Source organism: Monocercomonoides exilis (assembly GCF_001643675.1).
Source record: "Monocercomonoides exilis strain PA203 chromosome Unknown scaffold15-1837935, whole genome shotgun sequence".
NCBI lineage: Eukaryota > Preaxostyla > Oxymonadida > Polymastigidae > Monocercomonoides > Monocercomonoides exilis.
The window spans coordinates 1,114,833-1,131,054 of record NW_027150560.1 but is presented as its reverse complement, the minus strand read 5'-3'; the positions used below and the strand labels follow the sequence as shown (position 1 = coordinate 1,131,054).

Genomic DNA, 16,222 nt, shown 5'->3' with positions numbered 1-16,222 from the left:
CTGTATGCTTTGGCATTTTGGATTTTCAGTAATTAACTTTAAAATGTTCCGATTTTCAAACAAAATATAGTTTTTTTATATTTTTTTTATTTTTTTATATTTTTTAGTTCAATTATTACAACATCAAAATAAAATTTCAAATAAAACGTTAAAAACTGAAAAGCAAAAGCATAAAATAAAAGAAAACCCTTTGAAAATTAGTGCTTTGTAGGTGAAGAGAGCCAGCGAAAAGCAAGAAAGTGACACGAGAGAGCGATCGTCTGCCAGTGGTTCCTTGGAGGCAGCCTGCACCAACCTCCATTCAACCACGAAAGCGCAATCTCCTCTCTCACATGGCGCCCTCTCTGTGAATCATTCCGCCACACTTCCCTTCACCTACAGGGAGAGTAAGAGCAAAATATTCTCAAAGAATAAACGAAAAAAATTGATTCAAATAAACATCACTGAAAACGACATAACGTCTTTAATTAATGAATACTCCAAACTTTGCAAGAATAAGATTCTTTAGAAAACACTGTTGATGAGTAAAGCTAATGCAAATTATAGCATAACATAAGTCAGATAATGGAAGATTAGGACATACTGAAAAAAATAAAACTTTTATGTAACAATTCAAATAAATTACAATCCGTAAATTGTCAAATAAAAAAAGAACTACTCTTAAAAAACAATAGTTTCAAAAAAATGTTTTTTAATCCGCACAAATGCAACTAACTCTCCAATCAGAAAGTATAAGTTAATTTTAAAAAAAATAAGATAAAGAAAGAATGAAAGACCAATAAAGAGAAGCAAAGACATTAGAGGCGTAATTCTTGGAAGTATTCAACGTTAACATACGAAAACAAAAAATAAAAATGTTTTAAAAAATATTGAAAAAAACTAAAATACTAAAGCAAAATGTAACTAATTCAAAATAAAAATAACAATTGAACGATTGATAATCTATTCACCAATGTACATCGATTATTCAGAAATAAAATGTTATTAAAATTACTTACTATACAAAACAAAACACCAGAAAGGAGTGATATGAAACCCATATATGAAAATGAAATAAATATATGATTTACAATACCAAAATAATGTTAATAAGCTTTAAAAAAAACTGAAAATTCAAATAAAAAAGTTGGGTGTTTTATTATGCTAATATTCCTTTCTGTTGTTCGTTTTGCATCTGGTGAATGAGTGCATAATAAGGCTTCTTGTAATTCGCACATCGAATCTTTGCTGTTTTTATTGCTTTTTCTTCACTTGCTTCTGATTTGGCTGTATTTCTCTCACTTGAGCACGAATTAGCATCTGTAGGATCGCTAACATTTACCTTGTGATTCTTTGTTTTTGGATGATATTTCTTTTTTGGGTTAAGAGCCCTCGATATTTTCTTTGGTAGATTTGGCTTACTAATCCCGTATTCGATCGCAGCAAGAACAATAAAAGATACAACAAGTGCACATGCAGAGTATATAATAAACTTGGAGTCTTCCAATCGGACCATCTGCATCAACTCAGTAAACCAGGACCACTCCTGAAGGAATGTGAAGGCCATGATGCCAAACACAAACAGGAGAGCCACACAGAGCAGCCAGTTTGAGTAGAGAGGCTGCAAATACGAGTCGGTGAGGTTGATCACGAGGCCACTGACAAAATAGGATACGAGCGAGGAGAGAAACACAGTGGTTGTCTCATAGGATTCGATGTGTAAGTCATAATCTTCTTCACTTGGGTCCATTGGAACATAATCATAGCATTGCTTCATGACTAATGTTGCTCCGAACTGAACAATAAAAGTAATTGCAATATGCACAAACAGGGACGAAATAACAGGAAATGAGATCAAAGACCCCTGCGGCGTTTTGTGGCTTAGCGTTTTTGAAGGTTTTGCATATCCTGTTGTAAAAAGAATGGGCAAAGTCATTAAAATATCCAGCACGAGAAAGTCAAAGTCTGAAAGCATTGTATCATATCCAATCAAAATTGCTGTTGAAATAAACTGGATCATAGAGAATATAGCAGTCGCTTTGAATGAATTGAAGGATGAAGCCAGTGCTCCTCTTCCTTCACGAATCAATGTTTCAACACATCCAATGCTTGCATTTTTGCTTGTAAACGGAGCAGCAATAGACGCTTCCACTTCTGAAAGAGAAATACCCACATGAGCTGCTTTGAGGGCACCACAATCATTTGAGCCATCGCCACACATACCAGTAATAAATCCCATGTCTATCAATGTTTCAACAAGATGCGCTTTATCATCAGGTGACATTCTGGCAAATACAGGAGATAAAAAGCAGACTTTTCGGAACAAGCATGTTAATGTTGGATCTTCATATAACTTGTTGGATTTATGGTTTGTATAATCTGACAGGCTTGCCAATGAAGTTGTGTTTTGTGTTTTTAACTGTTGCTGATATTCATTATACATATGCCTGAATGCTGGGCCAGTAACTGCAAGGAAATATGCTGAAGAAGGTGGCGGGGATTGTAAAGACGATGATTCTTTCTCTTGTGACGGTACAAAAGAGGAAGGCATGCGAATTCCTCTCCAATAAACTGGTCCCCAAGGGCCACCACACCAGTCAGCAAATACATTGTTATCTTCTGATTGAGAAACGCTCTGTTCCGAATGATGTGTTTTTATCTCGAAGCAAGACTGATCCTTTACATTGTGGAATTTCACTGCATCAACTTTAATTGGTTTCTCAAAGAACTCGTTTGATTGTTCGGAATTTGGAATCACAGCTTCTTGAATAACAACCTGCTTTGACATTTGAGTCACAATAGAAGCAGTGTCATTCGGCTCAATGGAACAAGCCGAAGATTCTGATGAACTTGAAGAAGCTGAACTTGCAGAGCAAATGCTAAGAGCAGCTGGTGAAGATGTGGGATAAGGCATTGAATAGTATGTGAAATTTGATGCTGGTGTAGCTGATGGCGGAGGATTTGCACTTGCTGATGGAGTTAGAGACGTCCTTGATGGAGATTCAGTTACTGGTGATGAAGTTAGTGATTGCAAGTCATTAACTTGTGCGTTGATTGGTGGAGTTGCCACAACAGGAGTGAAACGATGTGAGCTCGTTTCAAAATCACCATCGCTAATGATAGTTTCTTCGTCAGCTGAGACTTCCTTTATTGGATAAAGAGTTTCAGGATCAAGCGTCCAACCAGGCAGTTCCTGAGATCTCCATACAACTTCATTTTTATTCTTGTCCAACTCTGCCATGAAAACAGGATATGCATCCATTGCTGATGCAGTCTGCACTTGATTCTTTCTTGTTTTACGGCTTTTTTTCTTTGAAGAGCGTTCTGCTTTCTTGTTCTTTTCTGCCTCTTCTTCTGCTGACGAAGGGACATGCAAAGGAGGAGATGGAATCAGTCCGCATTCACGTGCAACATTGATAGCAGTAAGTGGATTATCTCCTGTCACCATCAACGATCTTATTCCTGCAGCTGTGAGTCTGCTAATTGATGCAGTTGTTGTGTCCTTCAATTTGTTTTCCATGATGAAAAAGCCAAGAAAAGTAAGGTCATGTTCAACTTCTTCTCTAGGCATCTTATTCACAACCTCATAGTCAAGGGATTTTGGTGTTGATTGCTCACTTGCTTCAGACAATGTGACATTGGATTTCATCGGGATTTGAATTGTTTTGTGTCCTAATGCAAGAACTCTTAGTCCGCGTTGTGTGAATGAAGCGAGCTTTGAATGAAAATCTGAAGGAATTGATGATTGTGTGCAAAGAGGCAATAATGCTTCAGGAGAACCTTTTGTATAAATGTCAAGTGATGCCGATTGTGTCAGGCAAGAATCTGAAGACGAATTGCACATAGCAGCTGAATCTGGTGTGACCATTGAATTTTTGTGAGTTATTACTGACATTCTTTGCAGATGAGAAGAGAACTCAAAACGTCTCAATATTCCGATGACAAATGATGGTAAATAAGAGCTCTCAGTTACGCTTTCATTCATTTGATTGTTCGAATTATTCTCTGATGGATATACAATTGCCTGATACGAAGAAGAGATTGCGGTTTTTTCATCTATCCATTTGCTGCATTGTGAATCAATTGAATTGAGTCCTTGGAGCTCAGAATCTCCGCCTCTTTCGGTCATGTTCCATTTTGTGAATTCGAACATCTTCACGTCCAATGGATCTCCAACATTCGCCCCATCAACAGTCGCAATTGAATGGCATGTTGACAATGCACTCATTATTTCCGGCAATGAATTCAGTTCTTCTGTTTCAGTCTTCAGTGAAGAAAATGCTATGATGCTATCTTCTTCATTTCCTGTTGGGCTTGTAGTCGCCTCTGTTTGAGCTGCAGGAGGCAGGGGGTACATATGATTCTCTGTATGCGCCCAATCAACATCCAGCGCGTCAATTGGAACTTTTGAAGCATCTTGAACACCAAGCACAGAAAGTCCATCTTCAGTCAATGTTCCAGTTTTGTCGAAACACATAACTTTAACCTTTCCTGCGACATTAACTCTTTGTGATGCAATGCAAAATATCTGATCCTTTTTCAAGCGCGCAATGGCATATGACACTCCTGCTGACATAACCGCTGGAAGAGTTGGTGGAACTGCAATTGTAACTAAATCTCCTGCTCTTAATATGATGTATAGCAATTCTTCCCCGTACATTGTCTGAATAACGGCATTCACGATGAACCCAATCAAAGCAAGGCACGCAAGCACTCCTATGAATTTGAAAGAATCTTCAAAGAACTTGAATTTTGTTGGTCTTGGATATAAGATCGATCTCACAAGTTGTCCTTTTGCAGTGGAAAAGGATGTGCGAATGGCAATGCACACAGGTCTGGTATGCTCTGTCAAAGTTGATGGAAGAGATCGAGCTCTAATTACTTTGGTACCTCCAAAGAGAATGTACGACTTGTCCCTTTCCATATTTAAGATTTCTGTTGGTTTCACAAATGGAAGAGTTTTTTCCATTTCTTTTTCCGGATTTTCTGATTGCGATTCCGATGAAGCTGATTCTGAATTTATTTGTTGAGTGTTATTTTCATTTTCCGATAAATTACATTGAGGAGGACAGCAATGTGGAATACTTGTTTTAATCACAGGCACACTTTCTCCCGTCAACATTGTTTCGTTCATGATGCACTGACCTGACAATAACAAAGCATCGCAAGGTAAAGTCATATCATTCTCCGCTTCAAATACATCTCCTGGAACAAGATCGTATGAACTTATTATTTGCCCTTCTTTTCCATTTCTGTAAACTTTCACTTTGCTTTCAAATCGAGTCATTTCTTGTAAATTCCTCATGTTAATTCGAGTCTGTACAATTTGGGAAATGACCGTAAATATTGTGATAACACCAACAAGAACCGCATAATAATAGTAATCGTATAAACTCCAAACAATGATGCTAAATATTTGGAAGCATATAAATGGATGTAAGCCTTCATCAAGAATAAGTTTGTACAATGGAGTTATTGGAACTTCAATTGAATTCTTCCCGTTGTATGCCTTTAATTTCTTTAATTCGTGATCATAAACACCTTTAGACAAAACATTTTCGTAATAGTAAAAAGGCTTTGATGGATTAAAGCGAACTGGAACGAATTGTTTTGCATTTTCATCAAATGAGAAAGGAATCCGTTTGTAAAGAAACATATGAATGATCTTGCCATTTTCATTGTAAGAAATTCTGTCACAATCATGACAATTTTTGTACTCGTCTGTAATGACAATCTTGGTCGACTTTTCAGCTGAGCACTTTCTGTAATTCATTATCACATAGAGCCTATGGAACCAATGGCATACAAGAGCAAGAATTCCGCAAGTTAAAATGCATCCAATGGCAAAAAAGAATCTCCGAATGTAAGAAAGCTCTCTGAACTCGATAGATCGAACAACTTCATCTTCAAATGTCAGATAAGATTTCTGTGGTGCTAGGGTGGTATTATCCGAAGGTACCATAAATAATCAACTGAATACTTTTTCTTTTCGAAATCCACGAAGGAGTGCCTTTATATAAAATGCAAGGGATGTTGCTTTGACTTTCCCAAGCCAAAAATGCGATTGATCTGTGATCAATTTTTCCCTTTGAATATAAATTATATAACATAATAATATTTCGGAACATATATTTCTCTTTTATTTCAATAAAAGAAATGAGAAAATACTTTTTAATAAATAAACTTAAAGATTTTATTTGCAATTTAGTGTAAATAAATCGTTTAAATAACTTGAAGTTGTTCGATAGCTTTTTCGAAATTAATTGAACATCCTTTTTTTGTTATAATTTCCAATGTATCGACAAATTTCTCGTTTACCATTAGTGTTTCATTCTCAATCGCTTCTTTGTCGGAATCAATTTCTCCTTCTTCTAATAATTCATCATGGTTTTCAAATACAACTTCTGAAAAGGTGCCTTCTTCACTCATTTTTTTCCTTAGGGTATTGATCGATAAATTCGTTCCTGGTTCATAGGTTTCATCTGCACTCTGATTTTTCTCAATCGAAGTATTAGCTTGCATCTCCTCCTGATAATGGCTATGATTTGTTAATCGAGTTTTTTTTGTTCCGCTCTGATCGTTTTCTTCTTGATAGCAAAGATCATCCGCCATTTTTTCTGTTTTTGTTGGTATGAAATGAGCAGAAAGATCAACTTCGCTGAAAAATGGTTCAGAAGTAGCAGATGGAGATGGAGAAGTTGTTTGTGGAGAAGAGCAACAAGATGAGCTTGATGACATTGCAGCAGAAGATAAAAGCGGCGACGGAGAAATTGGAAAAGAATTTGGCTCCGGTAGTTCTTCTGCTTGGTCTTGAGCTTCTGGTGAGCTCGTTGGTGTTTGTGAGTGTGTGGCATATTCTTCGGTCTCTAATTCAAATACCAGATGCTTCAACGGTATTTGTACTTTCTCGTTCTTTTGGATCGTTTCATTTTGTTTTCGTTTCATTTCTTCTTCGTATTCTGCACATTGCCGTAACCTTTCCTGCTCTTTTTCTTCTTTTATTTTCAGTTTTTTCTTTTTCTTTTGCTCTTTTCTTCTTTTTCTCATTCTTTCGATTCTATTAAACCCACATTTGTGAGTAGTGTTATCTTGTCGATACACAATATCCACCATTGGCTTCAAAGCACAATTCTCTAAGTCATCTGCATTCAGTTTTTCAGAAAGATCTTTTCTGTGTTCGATTATCATTGGCAAATCTTCTTGTTCTTCTGACGGTGAGCAATGTACATTGATGCTTGATATTTTATTAGATGATTTTTTTATTATAGAAGTATTGTGTTTATCTATAGATTGTTTTCTATTCTTTAATTTTGGATCGGAACTAATTAAGCTTCCAATTTCATTAAGCTTTGAAAGATCTGAAGTTCTGTGCTTGTGATGGATTCCAATATGATCCACATGTTTTTTGTGTTTCCTTCGGCGAGACACGCTAAAAAAAATGTAATTAAACTGAATTAATGAGAATAATGCTAACTAACATTATAATGTCCTTTTTTTGAAAACAATCGCAAAGAGCAGATTTACGAGGAAAAACAAAACCATCAATTGATAATTGTACCGAGTGTCCAATGCGAAAAGTTGATTTGATGTGTTTTTCTAAATCTTTAACAGTTTTTAGTGTTGAAGGAAAAACAATCCATTGAAGTGGTTGAGATAAACAGAATTCTTCATGAAACTGAAGCTTATATCTCATTAGAATAAATATGGAGTCAAACTGACTCAATCACTTTTTAATTCAGCGCAAAATCTATTTCAATTATTATCTGTTGAAAATATGGTTTGATTCACAAATTATTTAGAAAAAACATATTTTTGAAAACTTTTTTGAATTGACATTTTAATTTTTGATTCAGATACTTGAAAGAGGAGTAGAATGAAATTGAAAATTATTGGAATCAACATGATTTTACTTGTTTATTTGAATATTTTGAAAAAAAAAGAAATTTTCAAGTGATGAAACTAATTTTTTTCAATTTTGAAATAAATCGAATTTTGTTCCAAAAATTTCCTGAAATCATATTATAATAAGTCTAATATTCTCATGCATAACAATGAAGAAATTTTTTTTTTATTGGGAAAAAGACAGAAAAATATTGTGTGGAACAAAAATCCTAAAGAAAAAAATTTTGTTCTAAATTCCAGCAGTGGTTTTCAAATTCAAAAATTGGGGCAAGATGCCACTTCAAGGGTACCTGATTTTTTCGTTAAATACATGAATAAAAAGCTAAAAAATACAATGTTAAGATATTATTAATACATTAGGTTAATAATAACCAATTGATCAAAACTAAAAATGATTGAATGGTTTTTTATTCAAATCTTAAGTTTTTCGACACTAATTTCAAACTTAATAAAAATACTTTAATAGAGTCATTTTCAACCCAAACAATTGCAAATAGCTATAAAATTCAAATTAAAAAGCCTAAAAATGTCTTTTTTTTGTAATTTAGTTAATTTCACAAAAAAGTTATTCAAAATATCATTTAGGGGTCAGTTGTTTTAGAAAACGAAAACCCTAAAAAAGTTGAATGATTTATAAAACATATTGTCAACACCAAAAAGTGTTGATGAATGTTCACTCGAAAACATTAAGCCTTTTCATGAAGCTTATTTTATATTTTTTAGGTACCTTTAAAGTAGCCTAATGCCAAAATTGGTTTCTAATTAATTGTTATTGTCTTGGTAATTATTTGTCAAATGACAAATGTTGAAATTTTCTTTTTGAAAACTTTTTTTTATGTGAATATGGAATGTGCACAAAATTCAAAACATTGCAAAAAATATCCGACAAGATCGATATCTCAATAACTGCAAGAGGAATAATACTGTAAATTTTCCTCACAATATATCTCATCAATACAAACTCCACTGAAATACAAATCTTTCAAAGCAGCTTCATTTGTGCTCAGAAAAAGTACATATTGAAATCTCGGAGAAACTCAAAATCCTTTTTCTCCGAGATTTTAATTATTATTTTTTCTGAGCACAAATGAAAAAATATTGAAAGTTTTGGATATCAAATGAGTTTTTATTGAATAGATATATTAAGAGGAAAATTATCAGAATTATTCCTCTTGCAGTTATTGAGATATCGATCTTGTCAAGTATTTTTTGTGATTTTTGTGTTTAATGCACATTCTATATTAGGCAATTGTTTTCATTGAATAATGACGTTATTCTTTTTCCGATTTTCATTAATAAAATTTCAATGAGAAACGTGTGTGAATTTGTGGTTATTGATTGTCAAATTTCGTTTCATGATAAGCCAAGTTGCTAAAGCCATGCTTGAACTTCTGAAGATATTCACCATTAACAATTTGAAATAAATAAACTGATTATATAAATATTATCACATTGAATGGTTCCAATGAATAAAATATTATATCAAATTTGTTTTTGTTGAGTGTCAGAAAGTGAAATGGGGGAAAATATTATTCTTAAAGCATTTTCATTGAAAATAATGTACTTTTCATTGACTTTTTGAGATCAAAAAACAAAATGAAAAAGGGTTCATTTTTTTCACATTAGTGAAATGTTGGAAAACTTTATGTTTTGATTTCAACAATGCCTGTTCACGGATATGAAAATCAAATTTATTTTGAAATCTGAGAAAGCGAAATAAAGAAATGAGTGAGAAAATTTTTCAATGCCTTGTGCAAATAACGCTTGAAAGTCCGCATTTTCTTCCATCCTGTCAGTCATTTTGTCATTTTTTCAATTTTCTCTTTTCATGTCACAAAGGTATATTTTAATAACTTTCCAATACTCAGCAAAAAACCGATTTTTCACAAAAAATTTTTTCTAAAATACTCATTTTTATTAATTTTGAATGAGAAGTTTACCAATTTTGAATAATAAGTTCACAAAAATTTTGTAATTTATTGTGCTGTTATTAAAAAAAAGATGAAAATTGTGATGAACCGTAAAGCTCACATTTTCCAGTCCTATTTGTATCAAAATACCAGTTATATCTCTTTTTGGAAACAAATTACACAAAGAAAAACAATCACAACACTGACCGGCTGTATTATTTTTTTTATGCATAAAACGATTGATCGATGTGATCGTTTATATAAACAATTTAATGCGATACATATTTAGTGAAATGAAAAAGTTTGAAGGATCTTTGTATTTACCAAGAACAAAAGTGAAAATGGAGGTGCCTGAGGAGGATTCAGAGCTTGTCGCTCCGAAGTGTGCATGCGTTATTGGAAAACCTGATTCTTATTTTTGTTCACTTTTGAAAGGTCTGAAGATAATGAAAAAACAGAGGATCAAGACACGGAAGCAAGGAAGGATCGTTTTCGTCAAGTTGTTTGGAATCAATCGAAAATAGCCGTCGACGATAAACTGATGGAAAGATTTTCAAAATGCACGATTGCACTTCTGTCAAAGAGCATTCCTGAAGTTGCACAAACAGCTGAACGCAAGTCGGGCAGATTGGCCATTCATTTGTCGGACATTGGCAAGAGCATGCGGAAAGATATTTATGAATATTATCGTTTCGTGAATGAGGCACACAAGCTGTCAGTGAGCGAAATGGTTGTGTCTTTCATATTTATGAGAAGGCTGGTGGAGCGAGATTGCAAGAGCAGAAAGGAGCCAGCAAAAGGATTTGTTTCATTCGACAGCTACACATCGAACATTTTCAGCTCAATTAGCCTTGCCATCAAGTTCGTTGAGGGATTCAATGGCGGAAGCATGGATCCCCTTTCGAGAGAAAAAATCGGCCAGCAATTGAGCACGAGCTATTCTTCGGAGAGTGAGTTTTTACGAGCAATAAATTGTGAATGCTCGATCAATAAAAAGGAATTTCAGCAAGCTTTCGAAGAATTGGTGAATCCTTTTTCCGGAGCGAAGGGGTTTGCAGAGAAATGGAAGTATTAGAGTGTTTGTCGATGTGCTCACGATGCAATTTGCTGAAACGAAAGCGTCAGGGCAAATGACACACGATTTGTGATTTGTGATTTGTGGGTGTCAAAACGTGCAATTGTGTTGATTGGATTTCAAGGAACAAATTTGTTATATTTTGAGTTGTATTTCATGATCTTTTGATGTTTTTTGTATTTTCCTGAAATTTACGTTGAAAATGTTAAGTTTATTTGTTGTGTTTTAAACTAGTATTTATGTTCTGTTGAAAGCCTATTCGGATGCCAAAATCTGTGCTGAAAGTTTTATCCTTAAAGATTTTGGGGTTTTTAAAGGATTTGTTTTTTGAAAGCCAACTTTTTCTCTTTTTTAGTTATTGTTTAATTTTTCGGGTGTTTTAGAGATTTTTCGGGTTTTTTTGAAAAAAAGTTTGGCTATGCACATCACACAAATTTTCTTAATTTTTTTACAAAATATTTTACGTTTTCTTCGTTTTCGTTCTTTTTCGTTCTTTTTCGTTCTTTTTCAATTGTTTTCATTCATTTTGGATGAATTTTTGATACAGTCTTTATGTCTTCGATTTTAATCAGTCTCGAGGGAACATGTTATGTTCTTCTTTTTTCTTCAAGAGGTTATCATCGCAATCTCTCTCTCTCTCTTTTTTTTTTTTTGCTTTAATTAATCTGTTGTTGTTTTTGTGAAATAACAGGTTGATTTGAAGCAAATATTTTATCTTTTTTTTTTTTAAGAAATCTCTTTGACAATTGCAGTCAAATTGAACCAATCATTTATGAATTGAAAAAATCAAGTTGACAAGTTTTAACAAAGCGAAGAGCTATTGTTCCACAAGTGGGCGAACAAGCTGCCTGATTATTCTTTGGCTTCAAAGGATTCTTCATTTGTTTCTTTCAGTCCGTCTTTGAGGTTGTCTTTCTTGCATTTCTTTGTTCAAGAATAAAACACACTTTATCTCTGTCTTCAAGTCAGCATGCCAACCGATATCTCAAAGCAGCCATGAAACAAATTCATTTGAAAATCCTTCAAATGCGTTTCTTGTTTTGTTGGCTCAAGCAAATGTCTCATTGCTTGTGAGCATTTCGTTGAGAATGCTCAATTTTGCTCATTTGTTCTTCCTTCCTTCAATTCGTTTCGCTGTCCATTTGAAAAAATGCAAATATTCAACGATTCAGCAGTTATGAGATGATGCAGTCATGTTGGCGGATCAATAAAATGCGAACAAGAAATGAATGAATGAAGATGGGCAAAACAAGAGAGAAAAGGATCGCTTTCAAATTAAGAACACATTCAATAAAGAATCCATTCATCGAAAGAAATGAGCAAGGAGAAAGAAGACAAATAAATCGAAAAAAAGATTAAAAAAATCACATAAATGTTGTTTCTTTTCTTTCTTTCTTTTTTATTTTTTCTTTAAAAAAATAAAAGAAAGAAACAGCCTACGCCTGGGCCATCTGCTCCACCTGTGCAATCACATTCTTCTTTTCTGTCTCAATCACCCCGACCATCTGTGTTCGCGCTGACTCTGTCTCGGCCCTCTTCCACTTCTCCACCGTCGCTCCGCACACCCTCCCTTTCTTCCCCACCCTCTTCCACGAGTCCTCGATGTAGTTCACCTTCGCATCCAGCCACCCCACCTCGTCTGAGTGCCGCTGCCCCAGCGCCTGCGCCTGCACCGCCAGATCCTCCCGCTTCCCGCTCATCACTTTCTCCACTTCCCCCATCTGCTCCACCAGCCCTTCCATCGCATCGTCCATCTCGTGCTTCCCTTTCTCCTCTGCTGCAACCAGCCCGTCCCGCTGCGTGTTCAGGATGCTGTTCAGCGCCTCCTCCACCTCCGACACAACCGACCACACCGAGTCCACCACATTATTCATCACCGACTCCGCCACCTCACACACATGCTTCTCCTTCGTCGCCTGCCACGACGACACAAGCGGCTCAAACGACGCCACATAATTCGAGATCTCGTTGCACGACGTGCTGTGCTCCGCAATCTTCTCTGCTCTCTGCGTGCTCGCTGCCTCGGCATTCCCGATCCTCTCAAAGCATTCCTCTCTCTTCCCGTCTTCTGCCGTCAGCCGCTCTTCCCTCTCTGCCCTCTCCTCCACAAGCTCTCCCAGAATCGCTGCCGCGTCTGTCGACATCTCCACCATCGCATCCACACGCAGCCCAGTGTCTGTCCTCCCCTGTGTGCTCAGCTGCGACACTGCCAGCGCCTCTGCCTCTGCTGCCTTTTCTGCCACTTCCTTCTCTGCCGCATCCAGACGAGCTGTGCCGTTTGCCGCCACTGTCCTTCCTCTCGCTGCTCTCTGCGCCGACGCCCCTTCTCTCTTCTCTGCTCCTTCCTTCATCACCTGAATAAGCCCCTTCTCCATCTCCGTGAACAGCTCCTCCTCAAACGACACCACACGGCTCTGCACATTCACCACCTCGCTCACCAGCCGCCTCTCTTCTTCAATCGCCCTCTTCACTGCCTCCGAGCTCGCCCGCACCTCTGACACTGCCGTGCTGTCCTCCTTCTCTGCCTGCCCATCCTCGCTCTCTGCCTCCCCCACTCTCACCTCCACCTCCTTCACACGCGGCAGGATGTTCTCCATCTTCTCCTCCAGCGCACGCAGCCTCTCGATCGACTCCACCACCCTCGTCTGGATGCGCTTCACTCCTTCCTCCGACTCCTGCAGCGCCGTGGCCGTCGACTCCAGCGTTGTCGTCAGGTGCTCCGCATGCGCCTCGTGCGACTCTTCCATCTCCTCAAACCGCGCCACCAGATCGTCTCCAATCATCACATCCCGCACTTCTGTCCCATCGTCTTCGAAGTGTGTTGATGATGCTGATGATGCTGATGCTGATGAGGCTGATGATGCTTCGTCTGTCACTTTCTCTCTCGCAACAACTGCAAAGTTGTCTTTCAGCGCCTTCATCTCCTTCTCGTATGCGGCCACCATCTCTTCTGTCGTCTTCAGCCACCCTTCCACTTTCTCTTCCCCAGCCTTCGAGCTTTCCTCTTTCCCTTTCTCAAATTCTCTCTCTATTTCTGTCCTCTCTCCATTCAGCTGCTCAAGCTGCGCATCCCTCTTCACCTTCTCTCCATTCATCTCTTCTTCTCTTTGCTTCCGCGCTGCCTCCAGCCACTCTCTCGTCTGCCCAATCAGCTCATCAAACGCCTTCTGCTCTTCTTCCCGCCTCGCTTTGTCTTCTGCTCCCGCATCCGCCGCTGCCTTCATCCGAGGCTCCATCCACGAGCTCATCTTCTCCAATAGCCCTGCCTCGTTCTTCTTTCTGTGCTCTTCCCCAGACTCTGTCTTCGCAATCAGATCCTTCAGCAGATGGATCCTGTTCTCGTCTGTCACCCCTTGCTTCTCCCACAGCCCATTCAGATGCCCGCTCTCTATCGACAGCTTCTCCCGCATCTCCCCGGTGATGTGCTGCACATCCTTCTCAATCGTCCCGCGATGCTTCTCATTCGACCCCAGCTGCCGCTCAAACGCATCCTGGTCTTGGTCGCTCCGCGTGCTCGCTCTGTTCACCCGATCGCACACAACAGTCAGCTTGTGAATCTCTTGCATCACTTTCCCAATCTCTGTGTCTGCCATCGACCCCGAGTCGTCCTCCATCATCTCCTCTTCCGAGTCTTCGTCTTCTCTCAGCTCTCCTTTCCCCTTCGCATTCGCATTCGCCATCGATGCAGTCGATGCCGATGTCGAAAGCGTCGTCAGCTTGCTCTTGCGCTTTGTCTGTCTTCGCGACTGCGCCTTCTCAATCTCCCCCAGCTCATACTGCCTCAGCGCATCCTCTTCCTCTTCCCACTCATCCAGCAGCCGCTTCTGCACCTCATCCTCTTCATCGCTCTTCCCCCTGCGTCTTCTTCTCCTCGCTCCGTTTCCTTCCTCTGCCTTGCCGTATTTGCCCACACGCGCAATGTGCGACAGACGCGATGCTCTGGATGGCGATCGGTTCTCCTCCAGCTCATTCATCGCCTGCTGTTCGTCCTCTCCATTGCTCGTTGTTCCTTCTTTCTTCTCTTCTCCTTCTGCTCTCAAGTGCCTCGACTCCATTCTTCGCTCTCTTGCTCGTGCTCGCTCCTTCTCCATTTCTGCTTCCTTCTCCTTCTTCTCCTTCTCCTCATCTTTTCTCACATCAAACGTCGGACGAGAAACACCCCCCAGAACCATCGCGCCACCCGTGGACAAGATCCACAAATTGTGGAAAATCGATGCATTCTGCCTGATCGCGGCTGCATATGGATCTTTTCCCTCTCCTCCCTCTCCTCCCTCTTCTCCTTCCATCGACACATACGTCCCATTCAGCCCCTTCCTCTTGTCTCTTCTCTGTGTCCCAGCAAGTGATGTCCTTCCGCTCTTCATCGTGCTGCTCATTCCAAACCGGCTTCTTCCACTCACTCCGCTTTCCTCTCTTGCTGCACTCGTCGGTGTGCGCGGAGCTGCCCAACCGCTCTTCTTCTCAGCCGATGCAACTCCTCTTCTGTTCGATCGCACTGAAGAAGCTGAGGAAGAAGCGTTTGTTCCAGTTTTGCCTTGATATCCGAATCTGTTTGGTGCTTGGTTGGTTCTGGCTGAAGAAACTGCAGATGAAGGACCATTCGATGGAGAACTCGAAGGACGCATCGGTGTTGACAACGATGTCGATGCTGTCTTCAATGCCAGCGGAGGGACTGTTGGTGCAATCTGTTCTTGCTTTTCTTCTTTGCCTTTTGCTTTCTCTTCTTGCTTTTCTCATAAAACATAGCTCATTCACAATTTCTTCTTCCAAACTTTCATCACTCCAAAGTCGGTAAATCAAAAACTGCCAAGCTAATTATCAGATATGTTGCATCAGATTGTGATTCTCCTGATGATATTTCATCGTTTCCGTTATGTCATCCAAGAAAAGTCCTCTTTCAACATCCTTATAAAAGAAGGAGAAAACGATTCAATAACATCAAAAATGAAGCAGAAATGCTCATACATAAGATCCAGCGTAGCTCAAGGCCAACAATGCATTTTCCGCCTCTTTTTGAACTTCATTGTTTTCCTCTTTGTTCAATGCAGCATTTACAAGGCAGCGAATGCAAATAAAAAGGACTTCCCGCGAGAGCCAACAGCCAAGAAACAGATAACATCCACAAAGATCAGCCAGCAGGTTTTCATTCCTTGTATCTTTCTTCTCATTTTCATCAACTATCATCCTTTCAAATCTTTCTTTCAATGAAGATCCTTCAAAAGAATAACATAAAATGCATATTAATTCCCAATCACAGCATATGTGCTTCAATAGTACAATGGTATTTTCCAATGTTATTTTCTTTTTTTCTATCATTTTGTTCATTTTATTGAACAGCTCTTCTGTGAAACCGTAT

At 38.5% G+C, this 16,222-nt stretch overlaps 4 protein-coding genes across 4 annotated transcripts; 1 reads left to right on the top strand and 3 right to left on the bottom strand.

Moving 5' to 3' along the window:
• Positions 1-52: 52 nt before the first annotated feature.
• On the bottom strand, positions 53-6,085 carry MONOS_1016 (putative ATPase type 13A2). Its single transcript, XM_067862579.1, has one exon. The coding sequence runs from the start codon at positions 5,939-5,941 to the stop codon at positions 1,139-1,141; it is 4,803 nt and encodes a 1,600-aa protein (XP_067730037.1). The 5' UTR covers positions 5,942-6,085; the 3' UTR covers positions 53-1,138.
• Positions 6,086-6,088: 3 nt separating this feature from the next.
• On the bottom strand, positions 6,089-7,752 carry MONOS_1015 (uncharacterized protein). Its single transcript, XM_067862568.1, has one exon. It carries the CDS (start codon positions 7,165-7,167, stop codon positions 6,202-6,204), a length of 966 nt encoding a protein of 321 aa, XP_067730036.1. The 5' UTR covers positions 7,168-7,752; the 3' UTR covers positions 6,089-6,201.
• Positions 7,753-10,063: 2,311 nt separating this feature from the next.
• Positions 10,064-10,866, top strand: MONOS_1014 (uncharacterized protein; the record flags this gene model as incomplete). Its single annotated transcript, XM_067862557.1, has 2 exons — positions 10,064-10,173; positions 10,227-10,866. The coding sequence occupies 2 exons, from the start codon at positions 10,064-10,066 to the stop codon at positions 10,864-10,866; spliced, it is 750 nt and encodes a 249-aa protein (XP_067730035.1).
• Positions 10,867-12,033: 1,167 nt separating this feature from the next.
• Positions 12,034-15,644, bottom strand: MONOS_1013 (uncharacterized protein; the record flags this gene model as incomplete). The annotated part of the gene is made up of 3 exons (XM_067862546.1): positions 12,034-14,062; positions 14,780-15,593; positions 15,639-15,644. 3 exons carry the CDS (start codon positions 15,642-15,644, stop codon positions 12,303-12,305), a joined length of 2,580 nt encoding a protein of 859 aa, XP_067730034.1. The 3' UTR covers positions 12,034-12,302.
• Positions 15,645-16,222: the final 578 nt, after the last annotated feature.